The sequence below is a fragment of the Lactuca sativa genome, chromosome 3, assembly GCF_002870075.4.
Source record: "Lactuca sativa cultivar Salinas chromosome 3, Lsat_Salinas_v11, whole genome shotgun sequence".
Classification (NCBI taxonomy): domain Eukaryota; kingdom Viridiplantae; phylum Streptophyta; class Magnoliopsida; order Asterales; family Asteraceae; genus Lactuca; species Lactuca sativa.
The window spans coordinates 92,328,082-92,352,249 of NC_056625.2; the positions used below are offsets into that span (position 1 = coordinate 92,328,082).

Consider the following 24,168-nt stretch of genomic DNA (forward strand, 5'->3'; position numbering starts at 1 on the left):
CCATTCCATGTGTTCGATATCCTATTTCCCTGAACTATCATGCTATTCGATTAGATACACTGCATATTAGGGATGAGCATAGGTGGGTACTCGCCTTATTTTGCAAAAACCGGAACAGGAACCGGAACCAGTGGTTCCTAGAAAGTTAGAACCGGAACCGGAATCGGTCTAGGCAGTTCTTAATTTTTTGGAACCAGTCCCGGAACCGCGCGGTTCTGGTTCTAAGACCGGGTAACCCGGTTGCTTCAATATTTGTTTGCCTTTGTCAATAAAAATCACAATTTAGTTCAGTCTAAATCGAATCAATTTGAACCAGCGACGGATAAAATCAGACAAATATATTCTAAACCGGTTTAAATAATACTGCACATTTTTTTTAATATCAAACTGCAACAATATGATTTGGTAATGTTAAGGCTTTGAAGTAGATACTTTGTTTATTTTATATTTGCGAATCGTGTGTACGAAAAAAATATGTATATATATATATATATATATATATATATATATATATATATATATATATATATATATATATATATATATATATATATATATATATATATGTAAAAGTCGGTTCCGGCGAGTACCCAGCGGGTAGCGGTTCCGAAAAAATGAGAACCGGAACCGGAACCACTTAAGGCAATTTCGGTTTCGAAAGCGGGTACTCGGTTGCGATGCTCATCCCTACTGCATATCGCGTATTAGCAGTGTTTCAAAAGGCGCGCCATGGCGTGAGGCGTGGCTCCGCTGTTACGAAAAGCCTCATAATGTTGCTGTTAGGCGTGACGCGTGACAAGGCGTGATATGGCGCGCCATGGCGCGTTATGGCGTGTTATGACGCGTGTTTTTTCGTTTGAGACACGGTTTTTTGCTATTTTTTATGTCTTTTCTAATCGAAGATACAAGTATTGTGGTTTTTGTTAAATTTTTGTTACTAGTTATTGATCTAACACTTCTAAAAAGTAGTTATATTTAATATAAAGTTATATTTATGTGGTAATATAATTTTAAATTAATACAAAATCGCCGCCTTACATCACGCCTTGAAAAACGCCATGGCTCGTTAAGCTTGAGGCTTGACCTTGCCGCCACGCCATGCCTAACGCCATTTAGAACCTTGCGTATTAGTTAGTCTAGATTAATTGGTTTATTAGTTAGTACAAAGAATACATACCAATTATAAATTTAAAACTTTCAAAAATGTAAAACAAAACACACACCAATTATTATATGTGACCCAAATAATACGTAGGAATATATATACAACTAAACACAAAAATGTAAAAAAAATGTCGAAACGTAGTTAAACCCGAATATAATACATTTTTTAAAATTAACAAACAAAAGTTATTTTATGTGTCCCGTCTCATACGTAGGAAACATACAAAAAGTTAAACACTAAAACGAAAAAAAAACTACAGCGAAACCTAGACAAACTCGAATTTAAATTGACAAGTTTATAACAAAACCATGTAATTAAAAAAAAATTAACGAAAGACAGTTCTAAACTAAAAGTCGAAAAGTTAATATATAATACACGTAAATATATATATATATATATATATATATATATATATATATATATATATATATATATATATATATATATATAAACACGTAAATATAGTTTTTCTTAGGTGAACGGATGGAAGTTATTAATGAAAATCAAATTATATATAATACATGGTTAAACATGGAAATCTAGAAAATAGAGGGATGAAAGTACGAGTGTTCAAAACCGGATATCCGAAAATTCGGATAGTTGATTGTTGATATCCGAATCCGTATCCGAAATTTCGGATACGGATTTGGATATTAAACCGGATATCCGAATTTCATTAATTTTAAATAAAGAAAATAAACCCTCCGATAACAAGAACGTTTCCGTGCATTTGTTAGGTACAATAAGACTTCATTTGGTCCGGTTAAATGCAAGTTACCTCATGATACCTGAAGATTTTGAGAAATCAAACTCAAATTACTAAAATCAACATAAAAATGTAACATTTATACCATCCTCACTTTGCGTACTAAGTAAAAATGTTAATAATTTGTCTTTTTGAATTTCAAATGAAAAAACTCAATGCATTAAAACTATTTTTAGTAATTATTTATATTATATATTTCGGATTTCGGATATCCGAAATATCCAAAATTTTCACATTTTAATATCCGTATCCGAATCCGAAAAACCGGATATCTAAATTTCGGGTGTCCGAATTTTCAGATATCCGATTTTTCGGGTATTTTCAGATCGAATTTTCAGATTTTTTGGATCGGATGTTCGAATGCGGATATTTTTGACCACCCCTAGGTGAAAGTAATATTTTTCAAAGTTCATAGTGAAAGGTTCAAAGTGATATTTTAAAAAGTAAATGGATTTAAGCATAAAATATAGAAAAAATTATATAAATGGTCCCTATGGTTTATCCTTAGTTACAAACTTAGTCCATACTACTTGAAAAGACCAAAATATCCTCACACTAACAAATGAACAGTAATGACGTCAACAAAAAGGGTTATTAACGCAAGTTTTGGAAACCATAATGACTATATTCGTCAAAAAAAAAAAACAAAGACTAAATTTGTGATATGATAAACCATAAGGACCATTTTTTAAGTTTTGTCTATTTTTAAGAAACAAAAAAAAAGGATATATGCAGGAAAAACACAACCAATTATACATGTATATGTAGAAAAACCTTTATATTATTATTTACGTTTAAATAAAACAAATTGCAAATTTTTAAGAGAAATGATATGACATACATGTCCCTTATATTTCCTTAATTGTATGCAAAAACATGTCAAAACTATATTTATTTCAATTACTTTTGCTCGATTGTATTTTCCATTTGGAAACATACGATTGATTTTCATTCCTTAACTAATCGTTTTTATCACAATTAATATCAATGTCGTATTAAAAAACTAAAATGTAAGCCGCATCATATTTGTAGTCGTCAGTTTCTCTTAGAAACCCATATGTTGATTTTTTTTCAAATGGCAACTATTAATATAAAAGTTTTTTTGTACATAAAAATAATATAAATGTTTTTGTTCATATACATGTATAATTCGCTGTGTTTTTCTATATATATCCCCCCCAAAAAAATAGATTACTCAATTAATAAAATTGAAAATAAACATAACTAGAATAAAACCCTAAAAAATAAAAATTCAAAGGAGGGTTTTTTATTACAATGATAAAAAAAGATAAAACTAAAGAAGTGAATGAAAGTTATAAAATAATAACTGCTGTTTTTCATATAAAATTTTGACATTTTTGAAGCAGCGTTGTTCCATTGCTCGACGCGATCTGAATTCTCTCCCTCTTATCAGTGGATCGATCTACTATTCTCTCCTTTTCTAGATCCATCCACACCACCAGATCTCGTTAACTTGCTCGCAGCCGCAGCCCCAAGGTAAGTTCGATAGCCCCTCCTTCTGCACGATTACTCAAGCCCTAGCTTCTTTACACTTCAGGCGACTCTCATTCTCATCCTAAAATTGTTGTTGAAAATGTCATTTCTTTGTGATCGGCCTGGATGCAATCTGGTTTTCTCAGAATTAACTTAGGGGTTTTATTGCATTTTCTCAACTTTGTTTGTGCATTTGTGAATTTGGCGATCTGAAGTACTTAAAATAGGATCTGTTCTTAATTTACTATTTCAGTTTGATAAAATTGGTGTGCAGTGTTGAATTCACTAATCGATGTATCTCGTTCGTTGTCAACTTGTTCTCTTGCTGAATTTGTTATCTTACAAGACTTTATACGAGAAGCTGTGTTTTCAGAATGACAGATCTAATAGATGTTCGATTAAATTTTAGATTTTTTTTTACCATTTGGTCTGAATCTAACCCTTGTATCTCACGACTCTGGATCCCTCGACCTGAAGATTATTTATATGGGTTTGGTACAATTGGGCATCGTCGATTTAAGCTTGGATGTGTAATTTGGATATATGACCCTGTAATTGTGATAGCGCCTATGGATAAACTATGTGATAGCTTTCAATGGCCTTTTGGAAATCCTGTGAAGTAGGAGGTTGCCCTCTGGTTAGAAGGGATATAATCCTGCAATTTCAGTGAAAACCCTATGTGCTATTGATTGCTAAATTATGGATCTCATTCAATTTGTCTGGATGATATCTTTTGTGTGACTATCACACTAGTTCTACTTCATAACTACTCATGCTGTTATCTGCTTCCACACATACAAAGAAATAGATCTGTGTATGAACTTCAACTTTCTTGTATCTAATTACACTAAATATGATGGTGTGTATAACATGGAGTTTGAATACATGATTTTAGGAGTATTCCGTTTAGAATTTTTGTAATTGAATGTTGTATCTGCACTAAAGAAGGAAAAAAGACCTCAACTTTAGATCTAACTCCTAAAAGTTTTCTTCTTTATTCCAGAAGCCATGGAGAAAACATGCTCACTACTTGTCCACTTTGACAAAGGGACACCTGCACTTGCAAACGAGATCAAAGAGGCTCTTGAAGGCAACGATGATGCTGCAAAGATTGATGCCATGAAAAAAGCAGTCATGCTTTTACTAAATGGAGAAACACTCCCACAACTTTTCATCACAATTGTTCGATATGTTCTTCCTTCAGAGGACCACACTGTTCAAAAGCTACTCCTTCTTTATCTTGAAATCATTGACAAAACAGACTCAAAAGGAAAGATCTTACCTGAAATGATCTTAATTTGCCAAAACTTAAGAAACAATCTCCAACATCCCAATGAATACATCCGTGGGGTCACTCTAAGGTTTCTTTGTCGCCTCAATGAGACAGAAATTATCGAGCCCTTAATCCCATCTATTCTAGCTAATCTAGAACACAGGCATCCATTCATAAGAAGAAATGCTATACTTGCTGTAATGGCTATTTACAAGCTTCCACAAGGGGATCAGCTTTTAGTTGATGCTCCAGAAATGATTGAAAAAGTCCTCTCAACAGAAGCAGATCAATCAGCCAAAAGGAACGCTTTTCTTATGCTGTTCACATGTGCTCAAGAACGTGCAGTAAATTACCTTTTAACCCATGTGGAAAGAGTAGCTGAATGGGGTGAATTGCTTCAAATGGTGGTGTTGGAGTTGATACGTAAAGTCTGCAGAGCTAACAAGGGCGAAAAGGGAAAATACATCAAGATTATCATATCTTTATTAACTGTTCCTTCTGCTGCAGTTATCTACGAATGTGCAGGGACATTAGTGTCATTATCCTCTGCCCCTACTGCTATTCGTGCAGCTGCTAATACCTATTGTCAACTCCTCCAATCTCAAAGTGACAACAATGTGAAACTCATTGTTCTTGATCGATTAAACGAATTGAAATCCTCTCATCGTGAGATCATGGTTGAAATGATTATGGATGTTCTTAGAGCACTTTCAAGCCCTAATCATGACATTCGAAGAAAAACCCTAGATATTGTTCTTGATTTGATCACTCCACGCAACATCAATGAAGTTGTTCTCACTTTAAAGAAAGAAGTTGTCAAAACCCAAAGTGGAGAATTGGAAAAAGATGGAGAATATCGCCAGATGTTAATCCAAGCTATTCATTCATGTGCTATAAAGTTCCCAGAAGTTGCATCCACAGTTGTTCATCTGTTAATGGATTTCTTGGGTGATAGTAATGTTGCTTCAGCAATGGATGTAGCTGTTTTTGTAAGAGAAATAATCGAAACAAATCCGAAATTAAGGGTTTCAATCATCACAAGGCTGTTGGATACTTTCTATCAGATAAGATCTGCACGTGTTTGTTCTTGTGCTCTTTGGATCATAAGTGAATACTGTCTTTCATTATCAGAAGTTGAAAGTGGGATTTCAACTATAAAACAATGCCTTGGAGAGCTTCCGTTTTATTCAGCTTCTGAAGAAGGAGAAAACAACGATTCTTCAAAGAAAAGTCAACAAGTCAACTCGATCACCGTTTCCTCCAAAAGACCAGCTATTCTTGCTGATGGGACTTATGCAACTCAAAGTGCAGCTTCTGAAACTGCTTTTTCACCTCCAACTGTTGTTCAAGGGACTTTGACTTCTGGGAATTTAAGGTCACTTCTGTTGACTGGTGATTTCTTTCTTGGAGCTGTTGTGGCATGTACTTTGACTAAACTTGTGTTGCGATTGGCTGAGGTTCAACCTTTGAAGAGTGAAGTGAATAGGGCTTCAACTCAAGTTTTGTTGATTGTTGTGTCGATGATTCAACTTGGGCAATCTTCATTTTTGCCACATCCTATTGATAATGATTCTTATGATAGGATTGTTGTTTGTATAAGGTTGTTGTGTAATCCAGGTGAAGAGATTAAGAAAATATGGCTGCAGTCATGTCGTGAAAGTTTTGTTCAAATGCTTGCTGATAAACAGATGAGGGAAACTGAGGAGTTGAAAGCTAAGGCTCAGGTGTCACATGCACAACCTGATGATTTGATTGATTTTTATCATCTGAAGAGCAGGAAGGTAAAAGATTATTCTTTCCATTTATTGTTTTTCTTTATTTTATTTCTCATTTTCAACTTATTTTTATATATTTTACCAGATCTATATTCCTTGTTTCTTTTTTGTTAAATTGCTATCTGGATAAATGATCTCTACCTTAAAGAGGTGTTATTTGAACTTTGAACATATGTTTTTTTTAATGGTTTGAATGAAAAGTCAATAAAAGTAAATGCTGAATTAAAAGTTATTATTTGATTAGTGTTCTAGATGTTAATTCTAGGGGTTTTATGCAGAAAATTCCCATTATTTTGGGAAATTTTTTCGATAAAGTCCTAAATCTTTTTTTTTTGAACAGAAAAGTCCCATTTCTTTGGGAAAATCACATAATCTGTCATTTCCTGTTAAAATAAAAAAGGATTTTTTCGTTAATTTGGGCAAAATGTTAAACAATCGAACTTTTCTGTTCAAAAAAAAAAGATTTAGGACTTTAGCAAATTTTTTTTCCAAAGTAACGGGACTTTTCTGCATAAAACCCTTAATTCTCGGGTTAATATCATAAAAGACTTTATATATTAGGTTTTTTCTGGATTAAACATCAACTTTATTTTTTTTTTCCTGAAAACGACCTTGTGTTTTTTCATTTTTTCCCCGAAAAACTCAAACTTATTTTTTCCTAAAAAACCCTCAACCTCTTATTTATTTTTCGAAAGCACTTTCAGATTTGACAAATTTTCCCCGGAAAAAACTGCTAAAAGGGCCAAATTGGAAAAAAAGAAAATATACAAGGTCTTTTTCTGGAAAAAAAATAAAGTTGAGGTCTAATCCGAAAAAACACAACCTTTATGATATTAACCCTTAATTCTAAAAAATAACAAAAACAATTATATGAAATACTTGACTTAAAATATGTGAAACACTTACATAATTTATAACTGAAAGTACATTGCTATTTCTTATAGGGAATGAGCCAGCTGGAATTAGAGGATGAGGTTCAAGATGATCTAAAACGTGCAACAGGAGAATTCATCAAAGAAGGAGATGCTGCAAACAAACTCAACCGAATCCTCCAACTCACTGGATTCAGTGATCCAGTTTATGCTGAAGCATATGTCACTGTTAACCACTATGACATTGTCCTTGATGTAACTGTCATCAACAGAACCAAAGAAACCCTTCAGAACCTCTGTCTGGAACTGGCCACAATGGGCGACCTTAAACTCGTCGAACGCCCCCAAAATTACACCCTCGCCCCTGAGTCCAGCAAGCAGATCAAAGCAAACATCAAGGTGTCTTCAACCGAGACCGGGGTTATTTTCGGAAACATCGTTTACGAAACTTCAAATGTCATGGAACGCACTGTTATTGTCCTCAATGATATTCATATTGATATTATGGATTATATTTCTCCTGCTGTTTGTAGTGATGCTGCTTTTAGAACAATGTGGGCTGAGTTTGAGTGGGAAAACAAGGTATCTATCTATCTATCTATCTATCTATCAATCAATCACTTATTATTTATTTATTTAATAGAGCTCACACTTTTTTTTAAATAGGTTGCTGTGAACACTGTGATTCAAGATGAGAAAGAATTTCTCGATCATATTATTAAATCCACAAACATGAAGTGCCTCACTGCTCCGTAAGTTCGTTTTTTTATTTTTATATACAAGAAATAGCAATGTACTTTTGTTGACTTGTTTGACTTTTCAAAAAGATTGAAAGTAGATTGTTGTTTCTTGTATTATGTGATGATGAATTTGGTGATAATTAGGTCTGCACTGGAAGGTGATTGTGGGTTTCTGGCTGCTAACTTGTACGCAAAGAGTGTGTTTGGGGAGGACGCTTTGGTAAATTTGAGCATTGAGAAGCAAGGAGATGGGAAACTAAGTGGATATATTCGTATAAGGAGCAAAACCCAAGGGATTGCTTTAAGTTTGGGGGACAAAATTACCCTTAAGCAGAAGGGAGGCGCATAATTGCTTGGTATAACACTATAACTACATCCTACTTTTCTATTTCATTTTTGATTTTATAAAAATTTATGTTTTTTTTTGTCTCTAGGATGTTACATAGAAGAATACAGGAGAAGAATAAGGGAAGGTTTTTGGAATTGGAGTTTGTTTAAATGAGGTGATTGCTAGTTGTTGTGCTTCGGATCATTGCAGTTGTAGATTCCCCCGTTATTGGTTACAAATTTTATCACTTCCTTTAATTTGGTTATATGCTTTTTACTATTACTATTATTATACAATTTTTTGTTTGATGTAAGAAATTTATATACTCATATATAATTAGTTGTTTGTGCACTATCATTGTTTGTATTGTGATTGACATGCATTGGACTCAAACTAATACCCAAAAGGTGGGACAAAATAGGGACACGACTCACTCTTGATCTTTTCTTCGTGCAAAAGACGTAAATACCCCTAATTGGGAATAGCTCTACAAAGCCTGTCCAGTCTTTTACTTTATAACCGGATAATAGCATATGATCTTAGATATTGGTATTTTGATCAAACGGTTTAGATTTAAGTTATATGGTTTAACAATATACTTTGGTTATGGTTTTGTGTAAAACTCGACTCTATTTTTATATTAAGATTTGTACTTATAATGGAAGCTTTTAAGAAAAGTGAAAATGATTGGTTTTGAATTTTAAGCTTTAGGACTTTCTAGTGTATACGCCAAAATACCAAGTTAATGAAAAAGAAAACGCTAAAAGAGAAACCAAATTTGAAGATATTTAACACCATCGAGATGCAAATTCATACATGTTAGTAGTAACCTGATTTGTAAACTACTTTTTAGAAATTATTTGTTGCGTACGTGTTGCCAAAAATGCTTATGTTGAGTGAAAGGGGTTAATAAATAGAAGCAATAAAGTCCCTACTGTTAACGGCTAATTGTAGATGACTAAATGGTCTTATACGCCAACGTTTTTTTTTTTTTTTTTTTTTTTCTTTTTTGAATTGTAACGAAGCTGTAGTTATCCTTATATGAGTTGGTTCATATCCGAACTTTTTGTAGCAAACCTAGTTGCAAAACTAAGTTATTTTAATGCAATTTAATCGGGTTTTTGGGATCATTTTTATAGTACTAAAACTATTCGACGATTGGTATCAGTGTATACATAAAGGACAACTACGAGGTAAACGACTTTTAAGATTTTGTTCGTTATGTGCTGCCAAAAGTGGTTACGTTATGCGTTGTTCGATGGCAATGCATAAGTGCACGTGGAAGAGAATTTTGTGGAACTAATCAGGTGGAATTGGATCGGGTGGAAGCAATAATGAGTTTTAATAATGTTCATCACCATATTTCTATATTATATGAAATTCATCCGATGCATATTCATTGTTATCCACTACTAATTAAAAGGGTGTTTGGGATTGCTTTTGAACATTAAAAGTCTTTTACTCTTTTTTTAGAAAGATTTTTTTTATAGAACTTTTTGCAAAAGAAGCTATTTAAAATGTGTCTGGATTAGCAAAATGACTTTTGGTGTAATTTTTATATGTAAAGTCTCAAAAAATCACAAAAAGTAAGGCTTTTATGATTTTTTGAAATCCCATCTATGCAAAAAATCATTTTCAAAAAAACTTTTCTATTACCCAAACATCTTTTGGCTTTTTGAAAAAGTTAAAAGTCATTCCAAAAGTAATGCTAAACACCCTCTAACTCTCGGACTCGAGTTCTTCTTAAAACTAAGACACAAGTTCCATGTCACATATGTTAGATAAACTGCATTGATTGCGATGCACACGTGCCACTTCAAAATCCATCGACGTATATGGTGATACAAGGTCCATTCGCAAATATTTGTCATAATTCGCTAAATCTACGAACTAAAAATAGTTTGCCTAAGAACAAGTTTGACTAAATTACGAAAGTTAAGGAAAATATAATCTAATGTCGGCAGTATAATGTAGATAGAATTGATTTATAATTTGTTTTCTGGAAAAATATAATCGCATAGTTCTAACTTCTAGTTCTACAAACATTCATAGTCGTATTTTCGCCACCGAATATGTTTAGAATTATTGATACAAAAACAGTTTTCCAAAGTAGAAAAGCTACCATACAAACCTAAGATGTAACAAATAATAATCTTGAAAAATAAATTTCACGAAATAGTTAGATCTTCGTGAAAGTGCGTTATTACCAAGAAGTTTTAAAATTATGAAAATTTTGGATAAATTTATACCCTATCCAAAAGTAAACACTTGCTAGAGAAGCTATGATGTTGGCCTTATTAGCACCTTTCATAAGTTTGTACCCCACCAACTTGACATATTATGTGACGAATTTAGGGCTTAGGATCATTACATTATTGAGGTTTGAGCAAAAAAACTTTAGTAGGCATCCTTAATCTACTTATATAATGTTAGTTAATATGAGTAGGACTAGATCGTATCATGCTTATAGTGTGAACCAGAGCCTATAAAGAATATGTGATCTGAAAGCATCTTACCAATTGATACTTTAGTAGGAATCCTTAATCTACTAATATAATGTTAGTTAATATGAGTAATCTAACAATTTTTAGTTGTACTTTTGAAAAAAATAACCTCTATAATTCCTTTTTTTTTTCCCCTAAAATAACCATTTTTTATGGAATTAGCCATTCCGGAGTAAGTAGCAGGGCCGTCCCATCAAAAAACCTCCGTAATTTCCATTCCAGACTATAACAACTTATTTCAAAGTTCAATTTTAGGAATCAACGACTTATTTCAGAGTTCAATTTTGGGCATCATTTTCCAGATTATATTCCGACATATTATGGATCTTGATTTACAAATGCATTCCGACTCATTCTGGGCACAACTACACATTTCAGACTTCAGATATGGAACACGATCATGATGACCTCATTATTTTACGAGTAAGTTCTTTGCTCTTACACTTGTAGTAGTTTGATTTAAAGATTGTTAGTAAGTTAGTTTGGAATACGAAGAACATATTTGGAATGCAAAGATAGCATTCTAGAGTTGCATTACATGCTGACATTACATTAGGAACAACACAAAACTAGTTAAATTATGTGTATTAGGGTATTATACGTCATATATTAGTAATCCGAAAAAAAAATGTTACATAATGCTCCAAAATGTGATGATCTTGTCCGAAACACAAAGAACAATACAAAATGCAAAGAACTTATCTGGAATGTTAGTCGCTTTTCATTCCGGAATACAATTTTAACTTGTTTTATATTTGCAATACGATCATATTTTTGATGCATCAATTACACTGACTTGCAAACCCAATGTCGCCGTGGATATTCTTACAACACTTAAAGACATACTGACATGCGAGACAATGTTCCAGAATTCATGTTTTGGGAGGTGGTTAGATATTCCTGCGATAGATGAGGATTGTTTACTTATACATTATGTGTTTTGCCACAAAGTTATCACATACCCTCGAAGCGAAGTAGAGGAAATGATTTTTGAGATTAGGGGTTATGGGTTGTCTTTCAGGAAGAAAGACTTTTGTCTTCTCACTGGCTTCCACTTTGGTGACTATTTTCCTACCTATGTTTTTGGCACTGCCTTTCAATCTCGTGTATTTCCTATTGTTCCGAGGAATGTCTCCATGAAATTAGACGATGTGGTTGATGTGTTTAAACATCCGCTTAATGAGTTATTGGACGAGGATGCGGTCTGTGTATATCTTCTGTATTTGTTACAAAAGGGTTTCAATGGGTGGCCGCCTCATCAGCCTGAGACGGAGGAGTATTTTGCATTGCTATCCAACTTTGATGAATTCAACAAGTATCATGTGGTTAATTTATAATTAAATTATCATTAGTAATATTTTTTTACAAATTTAATTGTGAAATTTTTATGTCGCAGATATCCATGGGGAGAATAATTTGGTATTAGTTGTACTCGCAACTATTAACTGTATTCAATAAGGTTGGGAGCCTTATACATCCAGTTGAAGAAAAACCGAAAAAAGTTCAAAAAACGACGTACACATTAAATGGATTTTTATACACTTTTAAGGCTAAAGAGTGTGATTGTTGTTTTGCCAATGGTAAAAGTGTGACACATTGGCGCCACATAGGATTTTACCATTTTTTTTCCATAATTTGCCTATGCGTGGGGTGTGGTGATATTTTTACCAAAAATAGCAATTCTATACCCAAAACATGCAAACTAGTTACCATGCCAAATTCTCAGATTTTGATCCAAAACAACAACCTGTTGAAGACCACTTTAACACCACCAAAACCTGTAGAAATTACAATTATGTTTCATGTTCCAGCAGTTTAGCCTCTTAGCTTTTCAGAAAGTGCTTTCATAGGTCCTTACGATTTTTCTAGAATTTTATATGAATTTTACAAAACTGCATATCCGTGCAACTAATTTTAGAACAGTCAGTGAAAATGACAATTTTCACCTTGGTTAGAGACAAAATCAGGTCCTGGGAAAAATCAAGGACAAACTAGACTCAAAATTTAAACTTTGAGAGATTACGGATCCTAAATCTGACTCCTGATGATTTTTCTATATTGTTTACAAAATAGGGGTAGAACATGAATTTTTCTACAAATCTAGCTTTGAGTTTTAAGGGTTAATTGACAATATAACCCATTAATCCATGACCAAAATCGACTATAAAGATTTAAATTGAGTTCTTAAATGCAGCAACATGTCAATAAGTTAAAAGGACAATTTCAATCACAATCCTTGACTAAAAGTACATTGATTTCAAGGGAAAAAGAAAGTACATTGCTAAAAGAGAAAACACCATTATGGCTTGAGTTTCCTCCACCATTAAGCCTGATATAAAGACCTTTAGGGAATTTTTTGAAGACATTTCAAATGGCTTAAAACATGGTCTTTTTACAGAAAATTACTCTCTAGAATTGAGATAGAAATCAGCATGAGTTTTAACAATAACAAAGAAGACAATGACTCCAAAACTTGGAGTGTAACATCTTAAAATTCAAGTGCCAAGGGCCACCCCCTGGTCTTTCATGCAAGGCATCACAAAGACAACTAGCATATATATATATATATATATATATATATATATATATATATATATATATATATATATATACACACACACACACACACAAACTAGCATATATACTACTCTACTCGGCTAATCAGCATACAGTGTGCCAGGAGCCACCTCCTGGTCTTTCATACATAATAGCATACAGGATACCAAGAGCCACCTCCTGGTCTTTCGTACATAATGCCTAGGGCTAACCCTCGGGTCTTCCTACCATTCATAATAACATACTGTGTGCCAGGAGTCTCCTCCTGGTCTTTCATGCATAATGGCTAGGGCTAACCCCCGGTCTTCCTACCATACATAAACTAAATGGGCCGACATTGTGGCCATAGACCCATACACACAGTGAGGAGACTCACCTTGCACTGTTGAAGCTCTGCTGATACTCCTCTGGTTGATATCTCGCAATTCCCAGGACTGCTACTTCTTCGGTCCCCTAGCTACCAGTACTAAAATATCAATTAATCCAAATTCCGAAATCCTTCTTAGGGTAAAATGACCATTTTACCCCTAATCTAATTGGTCCATGCCAAAAGCCCAAAACCATAAAAGTCCAATAAAGTCCATCAATGGCCCAATTTTCCAAATTGGGCCCAAACCCTTTCATGGGCCTTTTCCTAAATCCCATTTACCTTTCTGAACCAATGACTTTCTGATTGCCCAAAGGTCCAAGCCCATTGGGCTTAGTCAAGACTTAACTACATTGGTCCCACTAAGGCCTAATTCATCATCCAAGGCCCATTAGGGAAAACCTAGCAAGGTAAGCCCAACCAAAAGTCCATTACTCTCAAATCCTTAGCCCATTAAGAGCCCAAACCAAAGGACAAGTCCAAAACCAAGCTAGCACATCATCGATGAGCCCAAAACTTGCACAGGGTTGCTCACGTCGTGAGCCCTTAATGCTCACATCGTGAGGTCGTGGTTTCTGTCCAGGAACTTCCTCGAATACGTACTCACGTCGTGAGGCTTCATTCCTCACGTCGTGAGTCTAGATCTGACAAAAAATGAGCATTAAGCTCCTAATCCATTAAGCCATAACATGGGACAGTCTAGAAGGTCTTCCTTGACCCCAAGGACCATACAAATCAAATCTTTTTAGTCACATATGTCCAATACATGACTTAAATACTAGTTAGGTCAAAAGATGGGTGTAAACATCAAGATTCAAACTTGAAGCTCATAACTTGCACCATAATCCAGATCTAAGGGTTCTAGCATAGAAAATGACTCAATGGTCCATAAAGTTGCTAACTTTATGGACCCCATGCATGATACTTCAAGATCCAATGCAAAGAAGGTCACCATAACTTAGATCTAGTAACCTCAAGTGAAAAAAGTAGGATCTTTATACCTTACTGGAGCTCACAATATCAGCTAGTCAGCAAAGATGAGCTTATCTTGTCAAAATGAGTCACCACTAGAGCTCCTTCTTCTTTTTCAAGGGAATCTAAGCACCATTAACACCAACAATGGCTAAAGGGCTTCAATGGAGGCTTAGATTAGGGTTTCCAGGGGTCTTGGAAGTGAAATAGGCGGAATAGAAGCAACCCTAATCATCCCATACCTTTAAATACCCGAAAATAAGGGTTTTGGTGCATAAGGTGCGTCTCACGTCGTGAGATCTTAATGCTCACGTCGTGAGCCTTAAATGAACTTGGTCAACAAGTCAACAATCACTTACCCTAACCACTCCAACTTCAAACGACCATAACTTCTTCGTTTCAACTCCGTTTTTGACGTTCTTTATATCCAAGGAAAGGTGAAGAGAAGCTCTACGCATCTATAAACTTACCCTCACCTCAAAACCTTCCAAAAGAAAATCCAAAATCCATAAGAGCTCGAGCTGCCACTTTACCGATATGCCACTTGGCTCCAATGCACCACCCAATTCCTGGATTACCTCCAATACATCGTACGTACCCAAATGGGTCTACATTTCTCTCTTATAAAGGCCCTAAGCCTTATGATAACCCATCTTCAGGCCACATTCTCGAATTAGGAACACAATTCGGAACAGGGTGTTACATGGAGCAATTCAAGGACACGAACAATAATATTCTTGAGAGTGTTCATAACAAGATTTTAACAGAAATAATCCATCAAAACACACCCAATATAATTATAATTTAACCATATGAACATTAAAGGATTGCAAGGAGAAAGAAAATAAGATTATTAATACCAATCAGGAAGAAATTGGTAAGAGAATCAACCAATTCTCCATCAATTGAAAATGAATTGACATACAAAGGAAACCAAATACTTACAATGGAAAAGTGATTGATCCTAACACTTCAATTTCACAAGGACCATTCGATTATCTCTCTCTCTCTCTCTCTCTCTCCCAACTTCTTGCTTTGATGCTACCCCTAGCAACCCATCCTCTACTCACGTTCGTCGTTTCTTTTCTTCCTAACCACTGATCGAGCGGCGCACAAAGGAATATATAAGAAATCATTTTAAAATAGTTATGAGGGATCGCATGTGAAAACTAGATGGAATGAACGTGAGGAGAATGAATCGATCCTTATGAGAAACGGATGTGAGAACAAAATCGCTCCAATGCCATATAAGTTATAATTCAGTTTTCACATATTGGTCCCTCAAGTTTTGAATTTAGACCCCTTCCAACCTAACTCTAGAAACTTTGATAGATTAAGTTTCTTTAAATGATACCTTGGCTCCTCAATTCTTATTAAACCTTTTAATGAATCATATGTACCTAAATAATTCCATAAATCAATTTAATTGGATTGTATTTCTCTTAATTATTAATTAATTATTTTAGACATTAAATAATAATATTTTTATTTAATTTATTCCATGTTAACCTCATAAAGCTAAAATAAATTGCATAAATATTTCTTCGAGTAACATAATGCTAACGTCATTAACGGTAGGATTTTGGTTCGTTACACATGTGGAGTACTAACTTTCCTTATATCAACTGCCTACTCTTTTTGAACCCATGTAAAGAATTAAAAACATGAGTTCTACAATCAGTATCAAATACCTAATTATTCGATGAAAAGCTATATAGTTCTATCATAAAGATACCTGAGATGGCTTCGTCAAACTTCTTCTTCTTCTTCTTCTTCTTCTTCTTCACATCCACATATAAGTTAACAATTCCTCTTTTAATAGCCAATAATGCCACTGTAACGTCATAAAAATTTCAAACAAATTTTCACATTTTAAAAATAGTTTATTTCACAATAAAATAAAACTCATTGTTCCACATACCCAAACATAAGTCAAAATCCCAAGATCAAAAACCTATAAAACTCCGCGTGTGTGTGCGGATCATGCTGGCGCCTTCCCGCGACCATCATTGGTACCTGAAACACATATCACATAACACGGTAAGCATAAATGCTTAGTGAGTTCCCCAAAATACCACATATAACACATATTAGCCACTCATGGCTATAACTCTGTGGACCCTCCGGTCCTAACTCTGTGGACCCTCTGATCCTAACTCTGTGAACCTTCCGGTTCCAACTTTGTAAACTATGGAACATACACGACATAATCACATAGAAATAATGCAGTGTATCATAATCACATAAATAACATACGAAATACTCTATCATATAACTCTAATTACCACTCTAGGTAAAGTATAGTGAGAAGACTCACCTCAGATATCTCGGTAAATCTATGACTCGGGTATACACTGATCTAGCCTCTGCCTAAACACATAAACAATCATCTCAATCAATAACGGCTCTCCAGGCTAGACTAGACTCTCAAATGTCCTCTAAGAAGGCTAAACGACCATTTTACCCTTCAACCGGTCCACAAGTTGTTGACCAAACCCTAAAAGTCAACAAAAGTCAATGGTCAAACTTTGACTAGACTCGTCGAGTGCACAAATGTGACTCGGCGAGTCTAGGCATGTCCCTTATACTCCTGGCACTTACTTGACTCACTGAGTCAATCCTCCACTCTTCAAATCATCACTAATCGTAAACCGCAGGACAACCCGTCCCAACTCGTCGAGTCCGGCTCTTGACTCGGCAAGTTTAGTCGTTAACTCAAGTCCTCTAAATCCCCTCTGAATCGCCGAGTCATGACCCCAACTCAGCGAGTCATAAACTATGTGATTCTCGGGGAAACCCACTCTTACTCGTCGAGTCAGTTCCTGGACTCGACGAGTTCATGTCATGCTCAAACTCAAAAGACCTCTTGAGGTCAGATATGTTCCTCAAATCCCTAGATTTGACCTTCCCAACCATGATAATCACGTAAAGTTCAAAACTTGATGCCCATGCAAAGGCCAAAAGACTCTATTTGAAGAAATAACCTCAAATATGACACTCTAAGCTCATGCCTCTCAATATCAATCATAAAGATCCAAGGGGTTAAGGTCTCTAGACCTATTTGGATCCAAATCCAAAGCCTTAATACGAGAAGGGACCAAATTGTCATCAAATCAAGCCTCTAAAGGGTCTAGAAAACCCTAACTCCAAAGGTTAACACCAAAACTGAAGAAGGATCGATTCTATACCTCAAATATGAAGTCCTTGGCACTGAAATCTTCAGAATAACACCCTCTTCAGCTCCTTCTTGCCTTGGTCACCTCTTGGGAATCCGGATGTTACAATTCTCCCCCACTAGAATCAGACTTCGCCCTCGAAGTCTCACTCCACAAACAACTCTGGATGTTGCTCACGCATCTCTCGCTCCGGCTCCCAAGTCTGCTCGGACCTTCTCCGATGTTGCCATTGGACCTGCGCCAGGGGAACTTCCTTGTTCCTCAGAACCTTGATCTTCCGATCCATGATCGCAACCGGTATCTCGCATCCACCTGAATATCCTCTAATGGTACCACCGCCGACTCATCGGCCACACACTTCCTCAACTGCGATACGTGAAAGGTGTCATGAATCTGACCTAACTCCGTAGGTAGCTCCAACCGGTAAGCTACCCTGCCTACTCTCGCAACCACTCTGAATGGGCCAATATATCGAGGCCCCAACTTTGCCTCTCTTCCTGAATCGGATCACTCCTTTCCAAGGAGATACCTTCAGGAGTATGAAGTCACCAACTTGAAACTCAAGCTCCGAGCGACGCCTGTCTGCGCAGCTCTTCTGACGACTCTGAGCCGTTAGTAACCTCTGCCTGACCTGCCGTATCTGCTCAGTCGTCTGAAGTACTATCTCTGTACTACCCATCACTCGCTGCCCGACCTCGCCCCAACAAATGGGAGTCCGACACCTCCTCCCATACAACAGCTCAAAGGGTGGCATACCAATGCTCGAATGATGGCTGTTGTTATAGGAAAACTCAGCCAAAGGTAAATATGTGTCCTAACTCCCTTCAAAGTCCAATACACATGCCCGAAGCATGTCCTCGAGCGTCTGAATCGTCCGCTCGCTCTGCCGTCGGTCTGTGGGTGGTATGCAGTGCTAAAATGCAGCTTCGTACCCAACTCCTCATGAAATTTCTTCCAGAACCTGGAAGTGAAACGCACATCTTGATCTTAGATGATCGAGATCGGTACTCCATGCCACGATACCACTTCTCTCACGTACAACTATGCCAGCCTCTCATCGGAGGAACTCTCACTGATAGCAAGAAAATGGGCGCTCTTTGTCAACCTGTCCACGATCACCCAAATTACATCGACACCTCTTGTAATCCTTGGAAATTTGGTGATAAAGTCCATGGTAATCTGTTACCACTTCCATTCGGGAATCTCCAAAGGCTGTAACTTACCATGCGGACGCTGGTGCTCGACCTTAACCCTGCGACAGGTCAAACACCTCTCAACGAACCATGCAACAATCCTCTTCATACAGGGCCACCAATACTCTCTTTTCAGATCTAGATACATCTTAGTGGCCCTGGGATGGATCAAGAACCTCGATCTATGCGCCTCTTCCATCAAGATGGTACGCGTTCCGCCCACAAACGGTACCCAAATCCGACCCTGAAATGTCATAAGCCCTCGGTTATCGGTAAGAAACTCTGATACCTGTCTGATAACCCGCTCTCTCTTACGGTTCTCCGGTCTCACGGCCTCAACCTGGGCCCCTCGAATGGTGTCCAACACCGGATTCATCACTGTCAGTCTCATACAAACGTCTCGCATCGGGGCGCCCTCCGCCCTACGACTCAGGGCATCAGCTACAACGTTAGCCTTTCCCGGGTGGTACAGGATCTCACAATCGTAATCCTTCACCACATCCAACCATCTCCTCTGGCGCATGTTCAGGTTGGGATGATCCATCAAATACTTCAAGCTCTTGTGGTCCGTGTATATGGTACACAGAACCCCATACAGATAGTGACACCAGATCTTGAGGGCGAACACTACAGCCCCCAGCTCCAAATCGTGGGTGGGATACCTCGCCTCATGAGGCTTTAGTTGCCTCGATGCGTATGCTATAACATGCCCTCTTTGCATCAGCACTGCTCCCAGCCCTGATATCGACGTGTCACAATACACCACAAAGTCCTCCATCCCCTCTGGAAGGGCTAACACCGGGGCTTCGCACAGTCTTTGGCGAAGTGTCTCGAAGGAGGCCTACTGCTTTGGGCCCCATGAAAACACAACACCCTTCTGGGTCAATCTGGTGAGTGGCACGGTGATTTTGGAGAAATCCCTGATGAATCTCCTATAATAGCCAGCCAACCTTAGGAAACTCCTGATCTTGGTGGGGGATCTCGACACCTTCCAACTCATCACTGCCTCAATCTTGGCCGGATCGACCAATATCTCGTTCTGGTTAACGAGGTGCCCAAGGAACTGTACCTCTCGTAACCAGAAATCACACTTGGAGAATTTGGCATAAAGCCTCTCCGATCTTAAAACTCCAAGGATCTCCCTCAAATGCTCCTCATGCTGCTCTCTGGATTTCGAATACACCAATATATTGTCGATGAACATGATCACCGAGCGATCCAACATCGGCCTGCACACTCTGTTCATGAGATCCATGAATGTCGCCGGTGCATTGGTGAGCCCGAAAGGCATCACCACGAACTCGTAATGCCCGTAACGAGTCCTGAACGCTGTCTTCTAGATATCCTCATCTCGCACCCTCATCTGATGATATCCAGACCTCAAATCGATCTTGGAGAACCAAGATGCTCCCTGTAACTGATCGAACAAATCGTCGATCCTCGACGACGGGTAATGATTCTAAACTGTCAACTTGTTCAACTCCCGGTAATCAATGCACATCCGGTGTGAACCATCCTTTTTCTTGACAAAGAGGATAGGCGCTCCCCACGGCGAACTGCTCAGCCGAATAAACCCCTTCCCCAACAGCCCCTGAAGCTGTGAGGATAACTCCTGCATCTCTGGAGGTGCAAGGCGATAGGGCGCCTTGGTGATTGGTGCTGCCCCCGAAACCAAATCGATACGAAACTCAACCTGCCTCTCAGGAGGCATGCCCGACAACTCCTCCGGGAAAACATCCGGGAATTCTCGCACTATCGGAACCTCATCAAATGACCTCGGCCTCCCTGAATTAACCCTCATATCCATCACATATGACATAAACCCACTACAGCCCTGCTGTAGATTCTGCCTCGCACTAGTGGCCAAACAAAACGCTGACCCAGAACGTGTACCCTCTCCGTACACTGTAAGAACTCCCCCACTAGGGTCTCGTATAGTCACCAGCTGTCGCTCGCAGTCGATAACCTCTCCAAATTTGCTCAACCAGTCCATGCCCACAATGACACAGACATCTCCCATCACAATAGGAACTAAATCAATCGGAAACTCAATGCCGAAAATCTCGAGTACACACCCTCGGATCACCTCTGTGGCATACACCGCCCTCTCGTCAGCTATGGAAACTCTCAGAGGTTGACTCAACGCCTCTCGACTAATACTGATGTGCTGACTAAAAGCCAAGGATACAAAAGACCGACTCGCACCCGAGTCAAATAACACCAAGGCAGGTACAAAACTCACAAGAGAAGTACCTACACATAACATAATATAAACATGATATCCCAATCATCAAAATAAATACATGAAAGAATACATACCAGCCACGACATCGGGGGCTGCGCGGGCCTCCTCCGCGGTCAACTGGAAGGCTCTCCCTCGTGCCTTCGGTGCCTCGGCCTTCACCGGCCGGCTCTCGATAGCTCTGATAGTAGTAGGGGCAGATCCCTGTGGTGCTCCCTATGTTGATCCCCACAGCTGCAGACACTCTGCCTTCCGGTGTCCAGTCTGGTTGCAGTGGAAACAGAATGCGAACCCCTTGGGGCAATCCTTGGCCATATGCTCCTCCTTGCCACACTTGTAGCAAGACCCCGCTCTACAAACCCCATCATGACACTTGCTGCACATGCTACAAGTGTAGCCCTTCTGGTTCCCTGATCTGGGATCGGCGGGCTTGGCCCACTTTGCTGCCGGCTGAGACTGTGCCGGTCGCCGATCCCTCCCCTGAGACTCCACCTCCTCCCTAACCTGAGTCTCCAACTCTATCTCCCTCTTCCGAGCATTTGCCTGAAGCTTGGCAAATGTCCGGTACGACGAGGTCGCCGCGAACTCTCATATATCCCTCCTCAAAATGCTCAGATATGGGATCATACGTGCCTGCTCGGAGGACACGTGCTTTGGGCAGAACATCGCCCGCTCATGGAACATCCTCATAATCACTGTAATAGCCTCAGTACCCTACTTGAGGGTCAGAAACTCCTGGGCCAAATGCTCCCTCTCCACCTGGGGAACGTACTCATCTCGGAACATAGTAGTGAACCTCTCCCAGGTCACTGTAGCAAGCTCAGCAGGCAAATAGTGCACTGTCACAAACTTCCACCAGTCCTTCGCTCCTAAGCGAAGCTGGTTCAGTGCGAACCGAACCCTCAAATGCTCTGGACATGAGCACGTAAAGAAACACCCCTCGATGTCAGAAATCCACCTCATCACCGCAATCGGATCTTGCGTCCCATCAAACTCTGGTGGTTTTGTGTTGCTGAACTCCCGGAACAGCAACGCATCACCACCCTGCGGTCTTGAAACAACGTAAAATTTTAAACCAATTTTTCGTTTCTTTAAAACATAATTTCATTCAAGACAAACCAAAAATCCAATGTAACATAGTCGTAATACAAAAACATATCAATCCTAAGATCAATCATATCCAAATCCGCATGTGTGTGTGTGTACGAGTCATGCCAGCACCTTCCCACGATCCTCACTACTACCTGAAACACATTACACATAAACTCTGTAAGCAAGAAGATTAGTGAGTTCCCCAATATACAACTTCAACATATACGCCTTTCCAAGCCATACTCCACACAACCTTCCGGTCCATGTGTCTCAGGGGATTTCCGTCCCAACCCGGTAAACCTTCCGGTCCTACCCGTGTCGACCTTCCGTGTCACACCCCGAACCCAAAGGCGGAAACGTTCCGGGGTAGAGGTGACTTCATATTAAGTATCACAACCAATATACATAGTAAGCATAGTAAACACAACCATTACATTACATAGAAGTATTTACATTTGTTTGAAAATAAGGTAATACAAGTTCTATACGTATATATCATATGAAAAAAAGCTAAGACGAGTCATCTATACGTTCTGTCTTCTCCAAAAGATCGCAGGGTACCTGTCTAATGTGGACCTGAGAATACAAGCAGTTTGAAAATCAGCATAAAGCTGGTGAGTTCATAAGCGGTTTATTTTCGTAAAAGAACAAGTTTCCTCTGGTTTTCTGAAAAAGTCGTTATCCAAGAAAATCCCATATTTTCTTATAAGGAAAGTTTTATTATCCATTTATTACACAGTTTGGTTAAGAGCAGTTACGTTATCCTAGGAAAAACCCTTATTTTCCTAAAAGTCGTGGTTGGTTATCGAATCTTGAATGTAATGTACAAGTATCTACCATACTTAATGTGTTTGTGTGAAGTTTCCGGAAAGTCTGTTATCCTTGAAAAAGTACATTAGTTTTAACACGTATATAAAACTAATAAGTAAGTAGAAAAGTTTTCATAATCTTGATTGTGAGTTCCATAACCATACTACAGACTAGATAAGGCTCGGAACGGGGCCAGTATCTTTTTATGACTTTTGTCACCCTTGAACCTTTCGGTTCGACTGTAGCTAGCAGCCAGGTGCGGGGTAGTCAATCCCGTATAGATCTATACACTCAAGTCACGCTCTCCCTCCAGGAGATTCTGGTTATAAGGATAGTCCTCCACTCTCGTATCTAGGGGAAGTGTTACAAAGGACGTGTCTCCAATCTTAAGATTAATGAATTTAAAATTAACAATACGGAAAATTCTGTTTTATTTGTCTTTCACTCTCGTATCTAGGGGGAGTATTATCAAGGACCTGTCAAAAGTTCTAAGATTAACGATATCTGTCCTTCACTCTCGTATCTAGGGGGAGTTTTATCAAGGGCGTAACAAAAGTTCTATGATTTTAATAGTAAGGGTGTGAACAATCATTTGTGAAATATAAAATATAACACTATATAATAAGATTTGAAATCGGTTTGAAAAATTAACTCTGCAAGTCAAACAGTTGGTTAATATGGTTTCGATTGTTAAAAGTATACTGATAATGAAACATTTCAAATGAAATAATAAATTAAAGTACAATATATTCTTGTACTTTTGCTTATATGCCCCCTGAAAACATTGAAAAACACTGAAAAAGGGTAGGGGTATGAACTCACCGGTCGAGAAATGTGTCGGCT

The 24,168-nt window shown here is 37.9% G+C and overlaps 1 protein-coding gene across 2 annotated transcripts; it reads left to right on the forward strand.

Annotated features, from left to right (window-relative positions):
* The first annotated feature begins 3,268 nt into the window (after nucleotides 1-3,268).
* On the forward strand, nucleotides 3,269-8,767 carry LOC111908513 (coatomer subunit beta-1). 2 transcript variants are annotated; one of them, XM_023904335.3, is made up of 6 exons: nucleotides 3,269-3,428; nucleotides 4,429-6,479; nucleotides 7,418-7,927; nucleotides 8,012-8,097; nucleotides 8,230-8,441; nucleotides 8,520-8,767. In XM_023904335.3, exons 2-5 carry the CDS (start codon nucleotides 4,434-4,436, stop codon nucleotides 8,432-8,434), a joined length of 2,847 nt encoding a protein of 948 aa, XP_023760103.1. In that variant the 5' UTR covers nucleotides 3,269-3,428; nucleotides 4,429-4,433; the 3' UTR covers nucleotides 8,435-8,441; nucleotides 8,520-8,767. The 2 variants fall into 2 exon arrangements, with proteins under 2 accessions (XP_023760103.1, XP_023760104.1); XM_023904336.3 differs by having other exon boundaries at nucleotides 3,289-3,428; nucleotides 4,411-6,479.
* The last annotated feature ends 15,401 nt before the right edge of the window (nucleotides 8,768-24,168 follow it).